The sequence below is a fragment of the Monomorium pharaonis genome, chromosome 4 (assembly GCF_013373865.1).
Source record: "Monomorium pharaonis isolate MP-MQ-018 chromosome 4, ASM1337386v2, whole genome shotgun sequence".
Classification (NCBI taxonomy): Eukaryota; Metazoa; Arthropoda; class Insecta; order Hymenoptera; family Formicidae; genus Monomorium; species Monomorium pharaonis.
In genome coordinates, this window is record NC_050470.1 from 19590637 (window position 1) to 19612406 (window position 21770).

At 32.0% G+C, this 21770-nt stretch overlaps 1 protein-coding gene across 7 annotated transcripts in view; it reads right to left on the reverse strand.

The window, feature by feature from the left end:
• Positions 1–21770, reverse strand: part of LOC105836759 (protein spire homolog 1) — a 325078-nt gene that overhangs the window by 96175 nt on the left and 207133 nt on the right. For all 7 annotated transcript variants that reach the window (XM_036285176.1, XM_036285175.1, XM_036285174.1 and 4 more), the window contains one exon: positions 5793–5911. In XM_036285176.1, coding sequence (XP_036141069.1) covers positions 5793–5911 — 119 coding nt within the window. The remainder of the gene's footprint in view (positions 1–5792; positions 5912–21770) is intronic.

The following is a 21770-nucleotide window of genomic DNA, read 5'->3' on the forward strand; positions in this document are numbered from 1 at the left end:
CGACCTCTATTGGACGTCTAATGGACGTCCACTGGAAGTTTAAACTTCCATGGTAGACGTCCATTAGACGTCTACTGGAGGTTTTATTTCTATGTGGGTAAAAAGACACTTTTCGGACTAAACTATCATAACGATTAAAATTATTAGGGAGAGAAAGTATTTTTATATTTTTGGGTTGCTGAATTTGATTCTTACATTAGACCCCGTTGAAAAAATGAGATGAAAATCTAGATGGTTATCCACATGTATGTGGATTCCCATGGACTTTAAATAATTTTGTATAAATGTTATCCATATGGAATCCATACAAACCATCTAAAATCCATGGTATAACATACATATGGATAACCATCTGGACTTCTATCTCATCTTTTCAACGGGGGATTTACCCCATGAAATTCGACTTTCAACAGAAATCAGTCATTATGTTTATTAAATGTAAACCAAGACAGTAGACTCCCAAATCCACATAACTCAGGGAAAGAAAGGAGAGAGAGATCTATTCAAGGCCTAAATCAAAACAGCATAAAAAGTTTAGAAAATCAGATTTTTTTCTGTAATAACGTACGTTTAGGAGTCTACTGTCTTCCCATACAGCACATGTAAATGCTTATAATCTTCGAAGGATATTGCAGCAGTACGTTGCGTAAATTCTGAGAACATTCGAGATACGTACTACTATTTACTGAGAACATACTAAGTACATTCTTATTTCCGCCTATTTCTGCTTCGTAGAATATACTAAGAATATTTTGCACTAAATATCAAGAATATCAGTACCCACTCGGCAAGTAATGTTGTTAAAATATTGTAATATTTGAAAATGGTACATAAATATTTCGTTAATATTTTAATTGTAACTTTGCATGTGAAATATTTTAAAAATAAATCTCCACCATATTTTTTTAATAATGCAAATGCAATATTTCTGAAATCTTTATTGCAATAATTACTGACATATTACCTTTTCAACACTTACAGTTTCCTCGAGATATATATATATATATATATATATATATATATATATATATATATATATATATATATATAGTAGATCTTATAATAATATTCTCAGTATATTATGTATGGTATATATATTTACAGTACGGTAATCAAAATAATAAAATTATTTCGTCATTTTTGGTGACGTTACATTTTTTGACGCTAAAAATAAACTTTAAATATTAAAAGATATTTAGATTGCAAAAGTAAATTTTAAGAATGTACGAGAAATAATATACTAATTTAGATATAACAGGTCTGTTGTTCTAATAATATACGAATAATGATATATTATAGTAGATATTATAAGAACATTCTCAGTACATTATATACAGTACGTATGTTCACAATATGAATATACTGGATATTCTAATGACATCGTGTGCTATGTGAGTTGGTTTACATTTTATGAATATGGTGGCTGATTCAGCAACCCAAATATAAGAATACTCTTTTTCCCGAAGTTTTAATCCTCAAGATTATACCCAGTGAACACATTTTATAGCGGCAATATAACATGGAAGTTACAAGTAATTTAACATTGTTATTCTTGTAATATGTAGGTGCTATATGACATGGAAATAACCTGTTACGTAATATTTGTTATACGCAAGTGATATAGCTGTTATACATTGTTTTGGCGTTACAATTATTCAACAAAAATTGTATAATCGTAACATAACACGTTCGTATCAATGTTATTACGGAACGATGCGTCGTCGTTGACTCAGAAATCAGACAACATTATAACATCCTGAATGATAGATCTATTTGATAATAAAAAAAATTATTATAAAGATAATGTTTTCAAAAATAACGGTTTGTCTATAATTACTGCGCACAAAAAATGCACAAAATCGAAATTCATCATGTGCTGAACAAAAACAGAATAATAAATGTATACTATTCAATTGTTCTTAGAATTACGATCTATATAGTTAACCATCTAATTAATCATTTGAACGCTTCAAAGATTAGTGCTAAATAGATATCGCAATTTCCATCAAATTATTAAGGTTATGGAAAAAGATAAATTTAACAATGAAATTAAAAGTAAATAAATTAATGCTATTTATTTTTAATGTTTTGCAAAATTTAATTGTTTTTATAAAAAATAATATAGTTGCGTCAGTTTATAACATATAAGTATATGTAGACAATAACAAGTATCCATATCGATGAGTCAAATTGGCGTAGAGTACAAGGTTCTTCATCCTAAGGTCCCGGGTTCAAACCTAGCAGCGGCAAATAAGAATAAAATAAAAAATTATATAATTTAAATTTAATTAATTAATAAAAATTTATTCTAAATGTAGTATGTGCTGTTGATAAAAATAATTTAAAAAAATGAAATTTTTATTTTATTTTATTTTTCTTTGTAACTGTTGTGTAACGGTTAAATAACATGTAATTATAACATGTTATATTGCTGAGTCGGAAATTGTAACTTACATGTAAGTTACGTGTAATTTCAGAGTAACGTAACCTGTTATATTCGGTTACATTGCTGTTACACTGCTGCTATATTACTGTGTTCACTGGGTAGTTTAGTCCAAAAAGTGTCTCTGTAGTCTTTATTTTTTAGGTTAGTAAAGAATCTTGACCTAATGGACCAAACGGGCTCTGATTCGGATTCGAATTCAGCAACCCCAAAAACATAAAGATATTATAGTCTAGTCCGCTAAACACACAACTTTTTTTTTGTGTGCTTGTATTATTTTTATGTCTATCTATATTTTTTTATTATTACCTATATCAAAATATTTTCTTATTACCCATATCAAAATATTCTCCAAAAAATATAATTTAATTTTTTCACGTGTTCTAAAAACTAAAAAAAATAAACAAAAGTTTTCAAATAATTTTTTAATCTTTTTTGAGGAGTTTAAAACATTTATATTAAAAAATATAAACGTAAATATTTTTTATTCATTGCATTAATCATATAATTGCCATTATTAAAATAAAAATTAGCCTCTTGTATTAAAAAAAAAAATTAAAATATAATATCAATATGAGTGATATATTCAAAGAAGTACAACAAAATATACAAAAACATGCGAGTCAATGCTCGTGAAGAGGTAGAAGAAAGTTATTTGATTGGTTAATGCTATATTATCATAGTTGCAAAAATTGGCCATACACATACATGTACGTACGCACATACACAGCTGGTATTATCATAACCTTAAACTTATAGACTGCGCATCTTACAGGCGCACACACGCTGACACAAGAGTGAGAGAGCAATACTTGGACTACAGCTCTCTCCCTCTCTGTCTACCTATATAGATTGTGATTAAGTGAGAATAAGCGAGCGAAGTAAGGGTAGAGTAAGATAAATTAAGCCACAAATTGCCTACTTTCTCTCTTCACTTGGTTTATTTCCACTTATTCACATTCTATATAATTCGAGTTAGACAAAGAGAGCTACACTCCAGGTACTGTTCTCTCACTCTTGTGTCAGCGTGCGTGCCGCTACAAGATGCACAGTTTACGAGTATAAATCTATGGGCATTATATAACCCATTGAATTCTATGTTTACCCCTATAACCATTTCTGCTGTGACAAATGTTGGCAACAGATTCTGTTGCCAAAAAGGCGACAAATGAGAAACATATCTTGTCATTGCAAACACTATTAGCAGATATTCAGCAAATATTTAGCAACGTCTGTCATCAGAATACATGACAAAATAATAGTGAACTGCGAGTAGATTTATTGAAAGTATTGATAACAGATTGACGACAAACACCAAAGTGAAAACAATGTCAGCAAATTGTCTGTAGAAATGCAACAACATTTGTGTGTCAAAGTACGCGACAGATTGATACCAGAAATGCAGCAGATCTGTCGAAATGTCAAATTGGCAATAAAAAGTGTGGCACCGTCGATAGGCGGCTTACTTTCTCGGGAGTAAAATGCAGTCAACTCGCTACATAAAGACCACTCGCAACGCGACTAAGGTAAGCAAAAATTATCTTCCTTCGCTGCACCTGCGGAGGAGTCCGATGTGACGGAAGACCGCCACATTATACTTTTATGATACAGAACTGGTAGTATTTTCATTTTTTGGGGAGTGAGATTTAACTACAAAGAAATTTAATGAAATTAATTGCACCTAGAATAGATGATATACCTGCGATATAAAGGGAAAAAATAGATAGGTCAATTGAGGCCCTCTTATAGGAAATATTAGATGCTAAGGAGAGGGTTGGGTAAATTATTTAATCTGTTTTTACTCCTGAATTAATAAATCTTTCCAGGAGATTGCTTACATCGATTCTCAAATAAAATTATAACTGTGATGAAAGAAGAAATGAAAAGATTCGACAAATCTGTCGCCAATCTGTCATCATTTATGAATACAGATCTGTTGCATATTTGGCGTAAATCTGCTGTGAGTTTACGTTGCAACATCTGTTCTCAATTTGCTGCGTGAATCTGTCATTGTATTGCTAGTGACAGGTCTGCTCTGGTGTTGCACCCAATTTGATATCAGGATTTGATAACAATTTTTGCTTGCAATTTGGGCGCACTCGAGGACACAGTAGGCCATGGTTTTGGCAACCTGATTCCGCAAGAAATTTTTAGCAGTCTGCTGACAATTTGGCAGCAAATGGTTAGCTGGGTACGTACGCGGGAATTATTTCCCGAACGGTAGCACAAAACAAAGGGCGAGTAATTATAAGCGACACGGACGTCGGCGGCTCCGATATCATTACTCAGCCCTGAAAAATGGTAGAGAGGAAGGTTCAATACGGGCGGTCAGGCGGATGGATTCGGGAAGGCGAGAGGACTATCGAGAACACACAATCATTTAAACAAGGAAAAGTAACAAAACAGTAGAGGACATTTTTGTTCATCTCGATTTCTTCTACCTGTTCATGAGCATTGATTAGCATGTTTTTAATTAGATTATTTGTAGATTCCATACGTTAATATCTCGATTATTGGTGGACATAACCCAAGACAATATTGGATTTTTATGTTCATCTCGGCCCCTTCTATCTCTTTATGAGCATTAGCCCACATGTTCAAGGACATCTTGTATATCTTTGAACATTTTTTGAAAAAACAAAAAGAAATAGAAAAGTTGTATTCCACTGTAATTATATATTTTTCTCTATTATACATTTAAGTTTTATTAAAAATTATAAAATATATAGTTTAGATTCGAACCCTGAGAAAAATTTTAACAATTTTCTGTTGCTTATCTTTTTGTTGCGTATGTTTTTCTCCAGCTTTTTTACAGAGAATTCAGAGAAAGGAAATTTTATAAATATTTATTAATATCAGACAATGTGAAAATATGAAAAATGGCATTTCGTACAAACTGTTTCATTTATTTAATTAAAAAATTCTATATTTTTAAAAAATCTATAAAAATTTATGAACATATTATATCTTTATCTTTTTTTGGAAAAAATGTAGTAATATATGTAATTTATATAATATATGTAATTTAATTATCTTTGAAATTTTGAGAAATTGAGATGGATAGAAATCAATCAAATTCAAAATAACATCTAAATAGATAATTAATAATTAATTCAATAATGTGATTATTTTTCTAATTCAAAATTTAAAAAATAATTTAAAAATTGTAATAAATCGTAAAAATTTTAATAAAATAACGACGTACAGTTAAAGTACGTCAAGAAATTACACAATGTATGTAACAAATATTATTTGAGCACCAAGATCGGCTTTGATTGTTTTTGCCTTTTTCTTGATTTAATAGTATTATATTTCACGATTGTATGATGAAAAAAATATGAAAGTGGACCTTCAAATCAAAATCGACAGGTATTACTTTCTTGATCCGCCTAGTAGCATCTAAATTTCTTCCAGATGGTTTTGGCAACAATTTGGGTTCATCAATATCTTCTCCGTTCTGTGTTATATCTGAAAAGATAAATTCATTCTAATGTAATAAATACAAATTTATACCGATTGCATTGAATTGCATTAAATCATTTATGCAATGAATTATGCAATGAGATGAAGAGATGCGTGATTTAGAAATAAAGAAAAAATTAAGTAAAGAGCAAAAAAAAATTTTTTTTATACATAAAAAATAACATGTAATATAATAGATAACAAATCATAAAAAATAAAATCAATTCAATAATTATAGAAAAATGATTAATCAATTATTTAAACATTTATTATTTAAAAAAACTGTTTATATCTTGACAACAACTTTATTTTAATCTTGCCTGACATAATTTCACTTTTAATTAATATTTCATTTGATTTGGCTCCAATCAAAAGTGCTTCCAAGCAATGGAACTTTATTTCTATATATTTTCAAAGACAAATACTTAAGGATATATGTACTGTAAAAAAAGTAATGTTATGTAAAAGTTATATAAAATTACATAAATAAAATGTGTAAAACTTGCACAAAGAGGACAAAAGACAATTTCATGTTAATAACAAAAAATTTTTATTTGATTAAAAATTTTTTGTTACTGACATAAAATCGCCCTTTGTTCTCTTTATTTTTGTGCAGATTTTGATTGCGTAAAAGAACTTTTAATTCTGTAAAGCCATTTCAAAGATATTTAATAATAAAAAATTTGGACTTTAAAAAAAAATATTATTTCTAGATATTTAATCTAATTTTACTTGTACAATATATATTGATCGTATGTGTTATCCTTAGGGGTACTTGTCTGATTTTGTACGCACACACGCATCGTAAATTTTATATATTAAAAGAATGCTAGAGTAGCAGACAAACTTGATTGAAGACGATAATGTAGAATCATGCATCATTAACGTACATCATTAACGAAATTTTAATTTTTTTGTTTTCCGTATAAAACCTAACTTACAAATTAATAGTAATACGTATATTTTAATTCTGGATAAGGATTTCCAAAAAAAAATTAATATTTTAATATGGTTTTTATATAAATTTTATCAAAAGTTTATTAAAAACTAATGAGTTTTGAATAAAAACTCATTTTTTATTAAAACCTTATAAAGATTTAATTTATATTATGTAGAAATCTTAATTAAGTTTTTAATTGGTACTATATTAAAATACATAGTTATAGGTAATTTTTAAAATTTACCCGAATTTAATCTTAATAAAATGTTTACATGCTCTTTATGTCTTAAAAAGATGCTAAAAAGCATATCAATAATGTAGAGTCATTCATTTATCCTTGTTCATAAAAATATTTGTTTCAAAATACAAGTTATGCAGCTTATACGTACAAATGAATGGTACACTGCAGTTTGGAATAGATTGAAGAATAAAACTATATTCGTCAAATTACGATTACAAGCTGTAAAAAAAGTTATTTATTTAAGCGCTTTTACTACAAATTTCTTAGTAAAAACGCTTAAATGAACAAAATTTGATCCAATAAATAACTTTTTTTACAACTTGTAATCGTAATTTGACAAATATAGTCTTATTCCTCAATATCTATTCCGAACTGCGGTGTACCATTCATTTGTACGTATAAGCTACATAACTTGTATTTTAAAGCGAATATTTTTAGAAACAAATAAATTAAAAAAATTTTTTGCATTTTTGGTCTTGATCTAATCGTCCTCGGGTTTATTTGTGTACGTAATTTAAACATGTAAAAGGATTTTCAATTCTGTAAATTCAATTCAAAACTAAATGGTTGAACAGAATGTCGGTAAAACAGACGACTTTAGAATGCCCTTAATAAGGCACTTGCTACCTTGACTAGTATTAATTAATTCATATAAGATTATAGTAAGAATTATTTAAAATTTACCCATAGAAAACCGTATATATAACTATATATATATCGCCATATATACAACCAGATATAATATATATATGATCGCATAAAAATCATATATAATGCATATATGACCCCTATTATATGAGCTATATATACATTATATATGATTTATATATGTAGCTACATGTGTTTACATATAATCATATACAATTAGATATAAATCCATTTTATAATTATAATCATATACAGTTATGTATAAATCATCTGCATCACACATTATATATGGTTATATATAAACATATAGTTGCATATATTGATCATATGTAACTCATATATGTTACATATGATCAATATATACAACTAAATATGTTTATACAGGGTGTTAATAAACCTTCGCATAATATTTATACCATCGTGTTGCCCACGAAAATCGAAGACGAAAAGCTCTCTAAATTTTTTCGATTCCGTGAGTACAGTTCTTATAATTATTGTCGGAAAATAGTGAAATATTGCCAATGTACGCACGGCTATAACGGAAACACGAGCGCGGTGGGAAACAAGACGATCATCGTCGCTCGCCGCGAGGCGAGGAGAGCGCAAACAAAATTCATTGCTATTCACAACGTTGTTCGTAGCGATAAGCGATGGGGACTAAGAATGGTCGACGATAGCTCATAACTAAAATTTTTCACATAAATTTTTAAACTGTACTACATAAATTGCGAAGCTAAAAAAATTAAAAGTTGATTGAAAACATTAAGAGAATCATTTCATAGTATTTTTATTGATATACTTGAATTTTAAATTAATGAAAGCGAATAATTCGTTGGAAATCCACTACAGTTTACGCTCTTTCGTAATTTTGCAAGCTTATCAGAACTGTATATAAAATTAATATAGCTCAATTCCTTTCCTCCCTTTGCTAGCAAGCCGCGGGGTAGAGCGTGCTCTGCATCCGCCAAGAGCTCTCGGCTACTAGCTACCATCTTCGCCTTAAAATCCTCACGGCCCGGTAACCAGCACGGAGTGTTCACCGTCTCCCTCCAAGCTTTCGGGGCCGACGCCGTTCCCCGAAACCTATCAACCTACCAACGCTCCGCGGAATTGCCGAAGCAATTCGGGGAAAAACTCGGGAACGCGAGACACCCGCTCCCGCGCCCGCCAGTCATCAAACTCCGAGCATCGAATTCGAGGCGCGTACCGCTCGCCGCACCGCGCGCTCCGCGGACACCGAGCCAAACAGCTGATCGGCCGACCGTCACACACGCTGTCGCTAACTATTGTAAGTAAATACCGTTGTACATATCGCGAAGCCAGATCATTGTATACTCGTCGCACCGTTGTAAATAATCGCGAAATCAATGTAACATAATCCCACCAAACACCAAGTTACATGTAACGTGCCTGTTAGTTATAATCTTTATTCAACATTTTAAATATAGACTAAATATTTTATATAATATTTATGGTAAATTATGGTAAATAAAAGATAAAGATTTGTATAAGTAATATTTTGTAAATATTTATAAATATTTCATAAATATTTTTATAATATTTATGATAAATCTTTATGATTTGTCAAATCTAAGACCACAAAAATATTTATAAAATATTTGGATTAATATTTATAAAATATTTGGATAAATATTTATAAAATATTTAAATAAATATTATAAATATTTTATAAATATTGCGTTCTGTCTGAGGTATAATTTAGCTTTATCAAAAGAACAGAGCAAAAACATATTTTTATAAATTATTCCACATGTTATTTCGCATATGTAAAAATTAAAAAAAAAAAAAAAACTAAATTTATATTTATTTATAAAAATATTAGTTAACTACAAGTTTCATGTTTCTCGCATCTATTGAACTAATCTGTAACAAATCATGTATTCATGAGCATTAAGTGTTCATGAATCGTCACAAAGTGCTAGGTAGCGTACGATCTTCGAAGTCAAGCAACGCCGACGGCGGTTCAGAGTTGGATGGGTGACCGCGGAAGTTAGGCAATTCCAAATGTGACTATGGTGTGGTGGGTCACGATGTTTGTGGAGAAACAACGTAAATTTTTTTTTTTTTACATTATAATTATGTTATTTCGATATTTTCATAATGCAAGTACTGCACATATAGGACATGTATTCCGAAATATTTTCTAAAACGTCAAAATAACGGCTTTTACTACCTGGGATAGTCATAAAAATGACGTTAAAATGTCGTCTTTATTAAATGTAATCTAAAAACCTATGTTTTGTCATAAAAATAACAATAAAATACCGTCAAATGTACGATACTAGCTTCTTGAAAATGACGTCAATAATATGAAAATAATGACGTAATTTTGACGTCAATATATGACATCGTTAAGATGAGACAAATGTCAATTTTACGACATTTAGACGTCATTTTATCTCGACATTATGACGTCTGGTTCGTCATAAAATGACCAAAAAATGTCGTCAATTAGACGACACCTTGCTACCTGAGATATAATTCGTATATAATTTATATATAGGGGTCATATATAATTTGTATAATTCATAGAGATCATATATAATTCGTAAATAATTCATATATAGGAGTCACATATAATTCATATTTAATTCATATATAAGATCACGTATACATTATATATAATTTATATACCAGGTGAAATGTAACCGGAAGCCATCCCGTAATAGAAAGATAGACGGAATCGAGATGAACATAAAAGTTCAATATTGTCTTGGGTTAGGTCCACCAATAATCAAGATATTAACGTATAAAATCGGCAAATAATTAAATTAATTTTTATCGTAATTGTGAACAGTAATTTAACGAAAGCTTATCATACATTCACGATAAATTTTTCTTCCGTGTTACGGCTTGAGCGGATCGAGTTTTCCTCTCGGTGCGCTCTCATTCGCATAATTTGAAAAATTAATACCTCAATTATTGGTAAACCTAACCCAAAACCTAACGTAACTCAAGACCTAACCAAAGATAATATTGGACTTTTATGTTCATCTCGATCCCTTTTATCTTTCTATTACGGGATGGCTTCCGATTACATTTCACCCTGTATATAATAAATATATATTATATATATGCAGTTGTGTGTGTGTGTGTGTGTGTGTGTGTGTGCGTGCGTGCGTGCGTGCGTGCGTGCGTGCGCGCGCGCGCGTGTGTATTATATAAACAAATCATATCTGATTGTATATATGTATAATGGAGGCATTAGGTATTCCCCAAATATTCTCAAAATGTTTCTATTATTTCAAAAATATATTCTATAGATATTCGTATTCCTTCCCAGAATATTCATAGAATATTGTTACGAGCGTCGCCCGGTATACTCCGCGACTGCGACTCAGCTGTTCTGAAGCCGATCGATTGATTTTCCCGAGAGCGTTGTCAGTTGTCACGCTCTTGGCAACGCTTTTCAACGAAGAGTCTAATCTCGAGCCTTGTCGGACGCGTTCTTTCTGTAATTGCTCGGAATAAAGCTGCCTGATTTTAAAATTCTTAAATGTCTCTTTCATTTCCGCGGGTTCGCGCGTAACAATATCATAGGAATCATCAAATATTCTTTCTTAAGTTCCGCTTTTACATGTGTATGTGTGTGTAAGTATGCATCATGTTTTATAGGTTATATATATATATATGATACACATAAATGGAAAAAAACCGAATCTTGCTGTGAACTTAACGAATACTACGATGTGTAAAGAATCCCTGGTCTTTGAATCACTCACTTTGCAAACACGGTCGATCTTTTCTACAGATTCTATAAAACAAGCAAACAATCCAGATAGCACAGGACGTCCTCAGGATCATCCTGAATATGTCCCGGGATGTCCTGGGATCTTGTCAAGATATAATAGTTGTATTATTGTAAATATTTTATATAAATAATTTATGCATAAATTTGACTTCTAAAGTTAGTTTAGAATGTTAGATTCTGTAATAGTATTAATATAAATTAAAATTTTACTCATGTCTTGAGGACATCCTTGGGATGTCCTGAGGATATATGTATTCTAGCTGAAAACGTTATTCTTAAAATATTGTATAAAGAGTTTCATTAGCTACAAAATGTCTGAAGATAAACTTAAATATAATGACTGTATAAATACCAGACATTTTAGATAGCACAGAATGTTCTAAGAATATGATATCCTGAAAGTCCTCGGGACATCCTAAGACAGTCCTCAGGACATCTTAAAATAGTATTCAGGGACATTTTGGACGTATAATAATTTTTAAAAAAGACGGGTAAATTAATTAAACTAAAGCAAGTGAGAAATCTTTGAATATCGTACGCATAGTGGAAAAATATAAGGTGTGCTTATACGCATATGCTTTTTAACAGCCAATGAAAAGTTGCTTCCAGATATCGCCATCTTGCCGCGGTATTTTCAATTTGTTATATCATAATAGTACCTTAATATCATCCAGACCAGAGTATTCAGACTCCAATTCTCAATAATTCGGAAAAAGGACTTATTCTAATTAATTACAAATTATTAAAGATGAAAATAATTAAAGGTGATAGTTGGGATAAAAATAAAAAGACTAACTTTTTCATAATAGAGCCTGAACACAATGCCAGACAACAGGCAATAGGAACAGAAATAATGAAAGAGAGAAAGGATCTCTTTTCTCTTTCTCTCTTTCTTTAAAATGGCCGCATCTGGAATCTGCGCAGAACCGTACCGAAATTCGTCTTGAGTATGAACACACATGTATTCTTCCACCATGATCGTACGTATTTTAGAATGTATTGCAAAATCAAATGTGTAAAAATGTTGACTTCAAAGTCAGATTAAATGTCTACACTTATTGAAACAATATGACATATTAACAATACTAAAAAATTATAAAAGATGACATTAAATAATTTTTTCATTTTATTTTATACGAATGGCGCAAAAAACAGTTTTTTTAATAAGTTATTCCACATGCTATTTCGCGCGCATATGTAAAAATGATTTTAAAAAACTGTAAAACTTTATATTTATTTATAAAAATATAAGTTAACTATATATGTTTTATCCTTCTGACAACATTTATTGTAATGATCTATGTACTATATGCATAGTACATAGATCTAACAAGTATGTACTATATGCATAAAGCTAACAAATATGTACTATATGCATAAACAAGAAGTACATGGATCATCACGAAGCGTTAGGATGCGTATGGTCTTCGAAGTCAAGCAACGTCGACGATGGTTGATACTTGGATGGGTGACCGTTTTCTCGGGTATAGAAATTAAACATGCTTTAATAGGTACAACTGTTGCTGAAACATGTATATCTTCTTCCTCTTACAAAATTATCGTAGAAATAATTTGAACTTTTAATTTTTTGTTAAAGTTTTTTTTCAATTCTCAAAAACTGTTAAAAATACTTAGAAATATGTATTAAAAAAGTTTTTTAATTAATCGGAATTTTATATTTTTAAAATTTTTTTGAGAAACGTTTCAATTTTTACAAAAAATCGATACATTTATTAAAAATCCTAAAAAAAATCTAAAAAATCTGACAAAAAGTGGTCATTGTTCGCTATTCCTGAGGATGTCCTGAGGAAATCCTATGGTATCCTCAGGAAGTCCGGTGGACTGTCCTCAGGATGTCCCGAGGACGTTCCGGGATAAAATCAGGATGTTCTCGGGATATCCACAAAATCCGTCCTGGACGTCCTAAGGACGTCCGTGTGCTATCTGGGAACCGAAACTCAGTACCTAACCGGCACTGCGTGTACGTACATACATGACATGAGATTTGTTTTTTATTCCTGCACTGCTGCACTGGTGCAATAAGTCAGAATAAGACAAATATATTTTTTCTCATTCTAACTTATTGCACTAATGCAGCAATGCAGAAATAAAAAACAAACCTATGGTCTACGTTTTGTTTCACGCATGATGATGCGCATGCACACGACGGTTTATTCGTAACAATATTCTTCAAACATTTCAAATATATTTCATCATATATTCTGATGAATATCTTTATCATATGTACGTATAATCTTCATACACTATTCCAGATATTTTAGAAGACATTTAATGATTCTGTGAACATTCTTCTTCCATTGCAGATATATGGCAGTTTTGGAATACAAACGGAATACCTCAGAAATATTTAAGGTTAGCTGGATATATGTACCTACATAGGTATAGTAAGTATATATACCTACGTATATTATAGGTTAAAACCTATAATATTGTTGCGCCGAGTCACCGTAAGACACTCCCGCACACACACACACACACACACGCTCACGTCAAAGGAAAACCAAATCGTTTAATGAATCTCAAAGACTTTATTGCAAAACAAGCTCAAACAGAGAAAGCGCGTAACACGTCCTCCTCGGCAGGAGTCCGACGCTAGACTGTCTACAAATCTTGTTTATAAATATTTCCCGGCAACCAGCCGTTCAATTCAATTATTTTATAACAAATCCTTTCCGGCAACCGGCCGATCGAAAATATCGATCGGTCCGTCAGCTGACTGGCGCTTCAGGGATCGGGCGACACGCGGCGCGCAACAATATATAATATATGAAACTATATGACTTTATAAATACGACTATATATATCTATGTATATGTGGCCACTCATACTTCAATAAATATAATCATATGTGACCAAATATTATTATATATAACCATGTAAAGCATTTCCAGTTCTTCTAGATATAATCTGGCAAAAACAATAGAATCTGTATATAAATACAGGGTGCGGCGCCAAAATCCGGACAAAATTCAATTTAAATTTCCCGCTGTTCTGTACCACTTCTAGTGGTCACGATTAGCGTCCAAATAGCTTGACGCATGTACTAAACAGTCATAATCTCGAAACAGTCGCAATGTTAAAACTAAGTGCGGAGTATAACCGAAAAGCCACGATTATCGAAAGTGTTCGCGCTAGACGCTCAGCGACAGAAATCATTCGGTTTTTCGGGTATCCGAGATCGACTGTGATGTCGTCGCGAAGTATAATGAGTCGGAGAAGCCCAACGAAGGTTTTGCAACACCGGTGAGGAAAACTCACTCGAAAGAGCGCGTTGTCAGGACGCCCGACATCATTCAACGGTCTAAGGAACTGATCTTTGAAGATCCAAGGCAGTCGATTCGAAAATTGTCATCGGTTGTCGGTGTGAATGAAAAAACTATGCGTCGAATCGTCGAGGAGGACCTTCGCTACAAGTTTTATACAATTAAAGTGAGACAAACGCTTTTCGAAGCTGTCAGGACAAAGCGAGTTGAACGCTGCAACCTGCTTTTGTGTTTCTTAAGAAACAATGCTGCCGGACGCCTCAGGTTTTTGTCTGATAAAAAAATTTTTACTGTCGATGCAAAAATCAATCGAAGGAATGATCGATAGCTCGCCTATGACCCTGAAGATGTTCCCATTGTTTCCAGAACAAAATTTCAGCCGAATGTTCACGTGCTAAGTGTTGTGTCCAGTGAGAGTGATGTCATGCCACCGACATTTCTTTAACAAAGGGGAAAATGTAAAAAAAAAGTTTATTTGCGTGTTCTGACAAATGTAGTAAAGCCGTGGATGAAAACTGTGTCGTCTGGAAAGCCGTATGTTTTCCAGCAGGACGGTGCGCCCGCCCACACAAGTCATTTGGTTCAAAATTGGTTGTTGGACAACGTCGACATGTTTTGGTCCAAAGAATTCTGGCATCCTAACAGCTCAGATTTAAATCCTTTGGACTTCTATGTATGGAGCGTGGTTGAAAGAGTCACCAACAAGATCAGACATCCAAACGTCGCATCAGTGAGAGCCGCTACTGAAGCGGCATTCGCCGATATGGACCGTGACACATTAAAACGGGCCTGCGAATGCTTCAGACCGAGAATGGAGGCGGTCATTCAAGCAGGGAGAGAATATATTAAGTAAATGTGTTCTTTATGACCTTACAATTTAGTAAAAAAAAAATTTGTAAACTTTTCTGTTTCTGCAATAAAAATTATGTTTGAAAAAAATCTTCAATTTGTCCGGATTTTGGCGCCGCACCTTATATATATAAATATAAATGTACAAGTTGTCCCTAACTATGTGAGTCGATGCTCATTTTTTAGAGGTAGAAGGGATCGAGATAAACATAAAAGTCCAATATTGTCTTGGATTAGGTCCACCAATAATCGATATACTAATTTTTCAAATTGTGCGAATAAGAGCGCGCCGAAGGAAGGCGCGCTCTTATTACTCAAGGCGCTCGGCCCACTGTCTTAGAGAGCTTTTGGAAAAAGAGTGGCAAACCGCGTCTCTTTTGATTCAATGTGGGCGTTAAGCACGCGGTTACGCGATTAGTTTGTCGCTCTCTCTCTTAAAGGCTTACTAAACAGATAGTCTTTATCTATCATAGAGAGATCGCGTTTCTTTTGATTGGATGGGAGCATTAAGGACGCGATCACATGATCAGTTTGCCATTCTCTCCCTCAGAAGTTCTCTACATTGTCTCAAGAAATAGCTGCCGGCGGCGTTCGGCGGAGGGAACCAGGAGAAGCGCGCTGTGCTTTGCCGCCCCCATGTCTCGCCGCACTGCGCCTAAACTCGCGTCGATGTTACGCGATTACATGACAAGATTATGAATTATTAGTAAAAATAGGACAAATTTAAATCGTAATAAATTTCTGCAATTAAGAAAGTCGAAAAAGAGCGATGGAATTTGCAAATAATCGAATTAATTTTTATTGTAATCGTATCTTGCAAGTATATTATAATATTTGTCGCATCAAATTTTTTCATTGTTTTTTATGGAATATTAAATTAACGAAGGTCTATTACGATTGATTATTTATACATTCTCTTTTTGTAACCATCTTATTAAAAAATTTCGAAATGCACGAAATACTTATCCCAAATACCCACATAGCAATTGGCATCCAGTTGATGTCTAATGGACGTCCATTAAACCTCCATAGATCCATAGGACGTCTATGTCCATGGTGGAAGTCAGATGGACGTCCATTAGAGGTCTAGTAAACTTCCTTAGCTTCATTGGAGGTTTACCTCCATGGCGGAAGTTAGATAGACGTCCATTAGGTATCCATTAAACTTCCATAGCTGTATGGAACATTTATTTTCATGGTAGAAGTTACCCAGACAACACGCTTGTCAGAATGAAAACTTTAAGAGAAATTTTTTAAGAAAACATTTAGATGTCGTGGAACTAATGTCCAAATGGTAACATTTATCAAAGACGTCTACTAAGAGAGGTCTTTGAGATATCTCATGGAAGAGTTTCATTTAAGTTTCTTGAAAATGTTATCCTTATGATATCACAGCTAAATGATATCAGCTTAATGTTTCATAAAAAATATCACAATGCTGTCCGATTTTTGAGCCGTCCATGCGCATTGTAGTTGACTCAGAAATTAGACAACACTATAACATCCTGAATGAGAGATCCATTTGATATTTAAAAAAATTATCATAAAGATAATGTTTCCAAAAATAACGGTTTGTCTACAATTATTACGCACAAAAAATGTACAAAATCTAAATGTACTAAACAAAAACAGAATAATAAATGTATTATTCAATTTTTCTTAGAATATATGATCTATATAGTTAAAACCATCTAATTAACCATTTGAACGCTTCAAAGTATTAATGCTAAATAGATCGCACCTTCCATCAAATTATTATGGAAAAAGATAAATTTAACAATGAAATTAATAAGTAAATAAATTAATGCTATTTATTTTTAATGTTTTGCAAAATTTAATTGCTTTTATAAAAAGTAATATAATGGCGTCAGTTTATAACATATAAGTATATGTAGACAATAACAAGTACTCATATCGATGAGTCAAATTGGCATAGCAAATAGAGTACAAGGTTTGTAATCCTAAGGTCCTGGGTTCAAAACCTACCAGAGGCAAGTAAGAATAAAATAAAATAATATAATTTAAATTTAATTAATTAATAAAAATTTGTCTTAAATTTAGTATATACTGTTGATAAAAATAATTTAAAAGAAATAAAATTTTTATTTTTTCAATCATCTATCGAGGCTGTATGAAGCCTCTATTAATGATCCACGAAACATCCATCAGTCATCTATCGAGGTTTCGTGAAGCCTCTATTAATGATCCACACAACGTCTAATAGACCTCTTTGACGACCTCTAATGGAGGTCTAATAGACGTCTACAATGCGGAACTGTAGATTTCTAATGGCTCTATATTGGACGTCTAATGGACGTCCACTGGAAGTTTAAACTTCCATGGCAGGTATACCCACATAGAAATAGAACTTCCAGTAGACGTCCATTAGACGTCTACTGGAAGTTCTATTTCTATGTGGGTATACACCCTTTGTAATAATACAATAGAAAAATATTCACGCTTGATCTAATGACTTCACGATAAATTATTCGATGCCATTTCTACGGTGATTATACTTAGAAATCAGTGTTATGTCAAGTATTGTCAGTATGATTAACTACAAAGGATTTTCTTTTGTATATGATAGAGAACTTCAAGTTTCTTCTATTAATTACGACAGATTCGAACAAAACTATAAAACATGACATCTCCGTAGATATATTTTCATATTCCAACGATGGAACATACTTTCCTAACAGGAACCGAAAGAACGATAGAAAATGATATCATTTCTTGAAATTTTTTCTTTTTGATTCAGAAAAGTAATGGATTATGAAATAGAAACCAATTAGATTCTCGTGTTTCTATATTAAATAAATCATTGAAAATTTGTAATTAATAATGCAATTAAGAATAGAGGAAACTCTAAGTTTCCTATTGTTATGAAAAAAAATCTTTCGTTGTATTAACAATAGATGATATTAAACATTAATCTTTAAGCGTAATTATCGTAAAAGTCGCATCGCGTTTAATCTATCGTTACATCAAGAGGGGATATTTTTCTATGTTATTACAAAGAGTGTATATTAGGGATGAGTATTTCGTGCATTTCGAAATTTTCTAATAAGATGGTTACGAAAGCAGAATGTATAAAGAATCAATTTATGATAGACCTTCGTTAATTTAATATTCCATAAAAAACGGTGAGAGAATTTAATACGGCAAATATTATAATATACTTGGAAGAGAAATTACGAAAAAGAAAAATCTGTTGTGAATGTACGATAAGCTTCATTAATTTACTATTCACAATTATGATAGAAATTAATTAGATTATTTGCAGATACCGTACGTTTCCATTGCTTTCTCTTTTTCGACTTTCCTAATACAGAAGTTTATTATAATTTAAATTTGTCCTATTTTTACTAATAATTCATAATTTTGTCATGTAATTGCGAATGTGCGTAGCAGGTATCAACGCAAACTTAGGCGCGGTGTGGCAAGACGTGGAAGCGGCGAAGTATGGGCAACGTGCGCTTCTCCTTTTTGCCCCCGCCGCCGGCAGCCAATGCTTGAGACAGTGGGCCGTGCTTCGGCTCGAGCGCTTCGAGCCCTTCCTTCGGCGCGCTCTCATTAATTAAAAAAATTAATATCTCAATTATTGATGGATCTAACCCAAGACAATATTGGACTTTCATGTTCATCTTGATCCCTTCTACCTGTTTATAAGCGTTGACCCACCATGGTCAGGGACATCCTATATACATATACAAGGTGTCTCAAAACATACTGGTCAACGCTCGTAAAAAGGTAGAAGGGATCGAGATGAACATAAAAGTTCAATATTGTCTTGGGTTAAGTCCACCAATAATTGAGATATTAACGTATAGAATCGGCAAATAATTTAATTGATTTCTATCGTAATTGTGAACAATAAATTAATAAAAGCTTATCATACATTCACGATAAATTTTTTCTTCCGTGTTATGGCTCGAGCGGATAAGCTCTTCTCGCGGCGCGCTCTCATTCGCATAATTTGAAAAATTAATATCTCAATTATTACCTAATCCAAGACCTAACTCAAGACCTAACCCAAGATAATATTGGACTTTCATGTTTATCTCGATGCCTTCTACCTTTTTACGAGCGTTGACCAATATGTTTTGGGACACCCTGTATATGTATACGGCAGTGATGCCTCGCGGCGAGGCGCTCGAGAGTGGGCCCGGCGCGGTGCGCGGCACAGAAAGCGATAATTGCTCGTGCTCTGAGTTTAGGCGTGCGGTGTGCGCGGTACGGTGTGTGGTTTCCGCGAATGTCCATTCTATTTTGGTGAAAAGAAATGGTAATTCTGGATCGGCGACGGAATATCTCGAGAACGCTCGAAGAAGACAGAGAACACTCTACCTCGTTTATCCGGCCGTGTAAAGAGTGGAGTGAGTTATATTTATAAAGGAGAAGGTGGTAATATAGTCACCACAAAAATAAATAAAAAAAAGGTTTTATTTTAAAAAGTCACAGTATTTTGTTAAAAATTTATGGAAAATAAAATGGTTAGATAAAAATAGGTAAATGTTATTTATTGTTAACTAAACTTAAAAAAAAACCTTAATTAATTATTTTTATAACGCTCGCTACGACCGCGAAATCATTTCATCTTTGTTGTTTGTCCAATATTAAACAAAGCCAAATAATGCTCTCAAATATCGCAAGCAATAATGAAACGCACTCAAAATATATTGTTGCATAATTAGAGAAAAACAAAATTGCATAATACATACATTTACACGAAACTTCTTCCTTTCGTTGTAAACATACATGTCACGTGAATTATAAATTACAGCGACAATCGATTTATCAAGGAATTCTATCGATATGGAGATCTTAAAAGTGACCGTATTATTATCAGCACACTTAGATGGCCATATTATCAAAATTCTATATCATTGTTTAATTTTATATATATAACTTGAAATATTTACAGCTAAATAAAGAATTGAATAATAAGAAAGTACTCAAATGTACATACATTTGAATAATAATGCGTTTAAATTTAAAATGAGTAATTACGTGTAATTAAATGTTAAAATGTATCTTAAAAAAAGTTTTGAAATTTTCGAAAGTAAAAATGCCTTGTAACAAATGTTGACTGTTGAAAGAAATGTGTCAAATTCTAAAAACCGGAAAAAGTAATATATACCCAACAAAATAACCTTTTTTAAAAAGGGTATAAAAAAAGCGCCAAGTATACATGCGCATGAAACGCCTTCAAAAATCTATTTTTGTACAAAATAATTTTTATTTGGCATTACAAATGTGCACTACAAAAGAAATTTTAATAAAATTGTCTTTTCCCCCAAAAAGAACAAAAAGTTCATTTCTCTACAAAAATTATAATATAAAGAAAATGCGCCAACTATGAAAATGGATGTTCATACGAACTGAAACATCTACATTTACAAATAATTATTTGTACAAATATTACAAATAAACATTTTAATACAAACTTTACTACAAAAACTTGATGCCGCTAAATCGAATAAGTTGCCAGCTCTTTTTCTTTTTCTTCCCGAGAAAAAATAGATATTAGTATGATCAGATGTAAAAATATATAATTAGATACGAAAAGATCTAATAATATATAATTATATATAATTTAATCCGAAATTTGGCGCGATATGATCATATATACTCTATACCAAAAATATATAATTAGATATGAAAAGATTTAATAATATCTTTTTTATATGATTATATAATAAGTATTATATATGATCATATAAAATACATATATTATTAGATCTTTTCATATCTAACTATGTATTTTTATGATTATATATGATCATATCGCGCCAATTTTCGGATTTAATTATATATGATCATATCTCTCTCTCTCTCTCTCTCTCTCTCTCCCTCTCTCTCTCTCTCTCTCTCTCTCTCTCTCTCTCTCTCTCTCTCTCTCTCTCTCTCTCTCTCTCTCTCCTCTCTCTCTCTCTCTCTCTCTCTCTCTCTCTCTCTCTCTCTCTCCTCTCTCTCTCTCTTTCTCTCACGCATACGTGTATAATGTTACACGCATATAATGCGATTTCTATTGTAAAAAATTGTAATTTTAAGTAATTATTATTTTATTATGCAAATTAAATTATAAGAAAGCGATTTTGTATTAAAGCAAATTATTTGGTTTAGCGGCG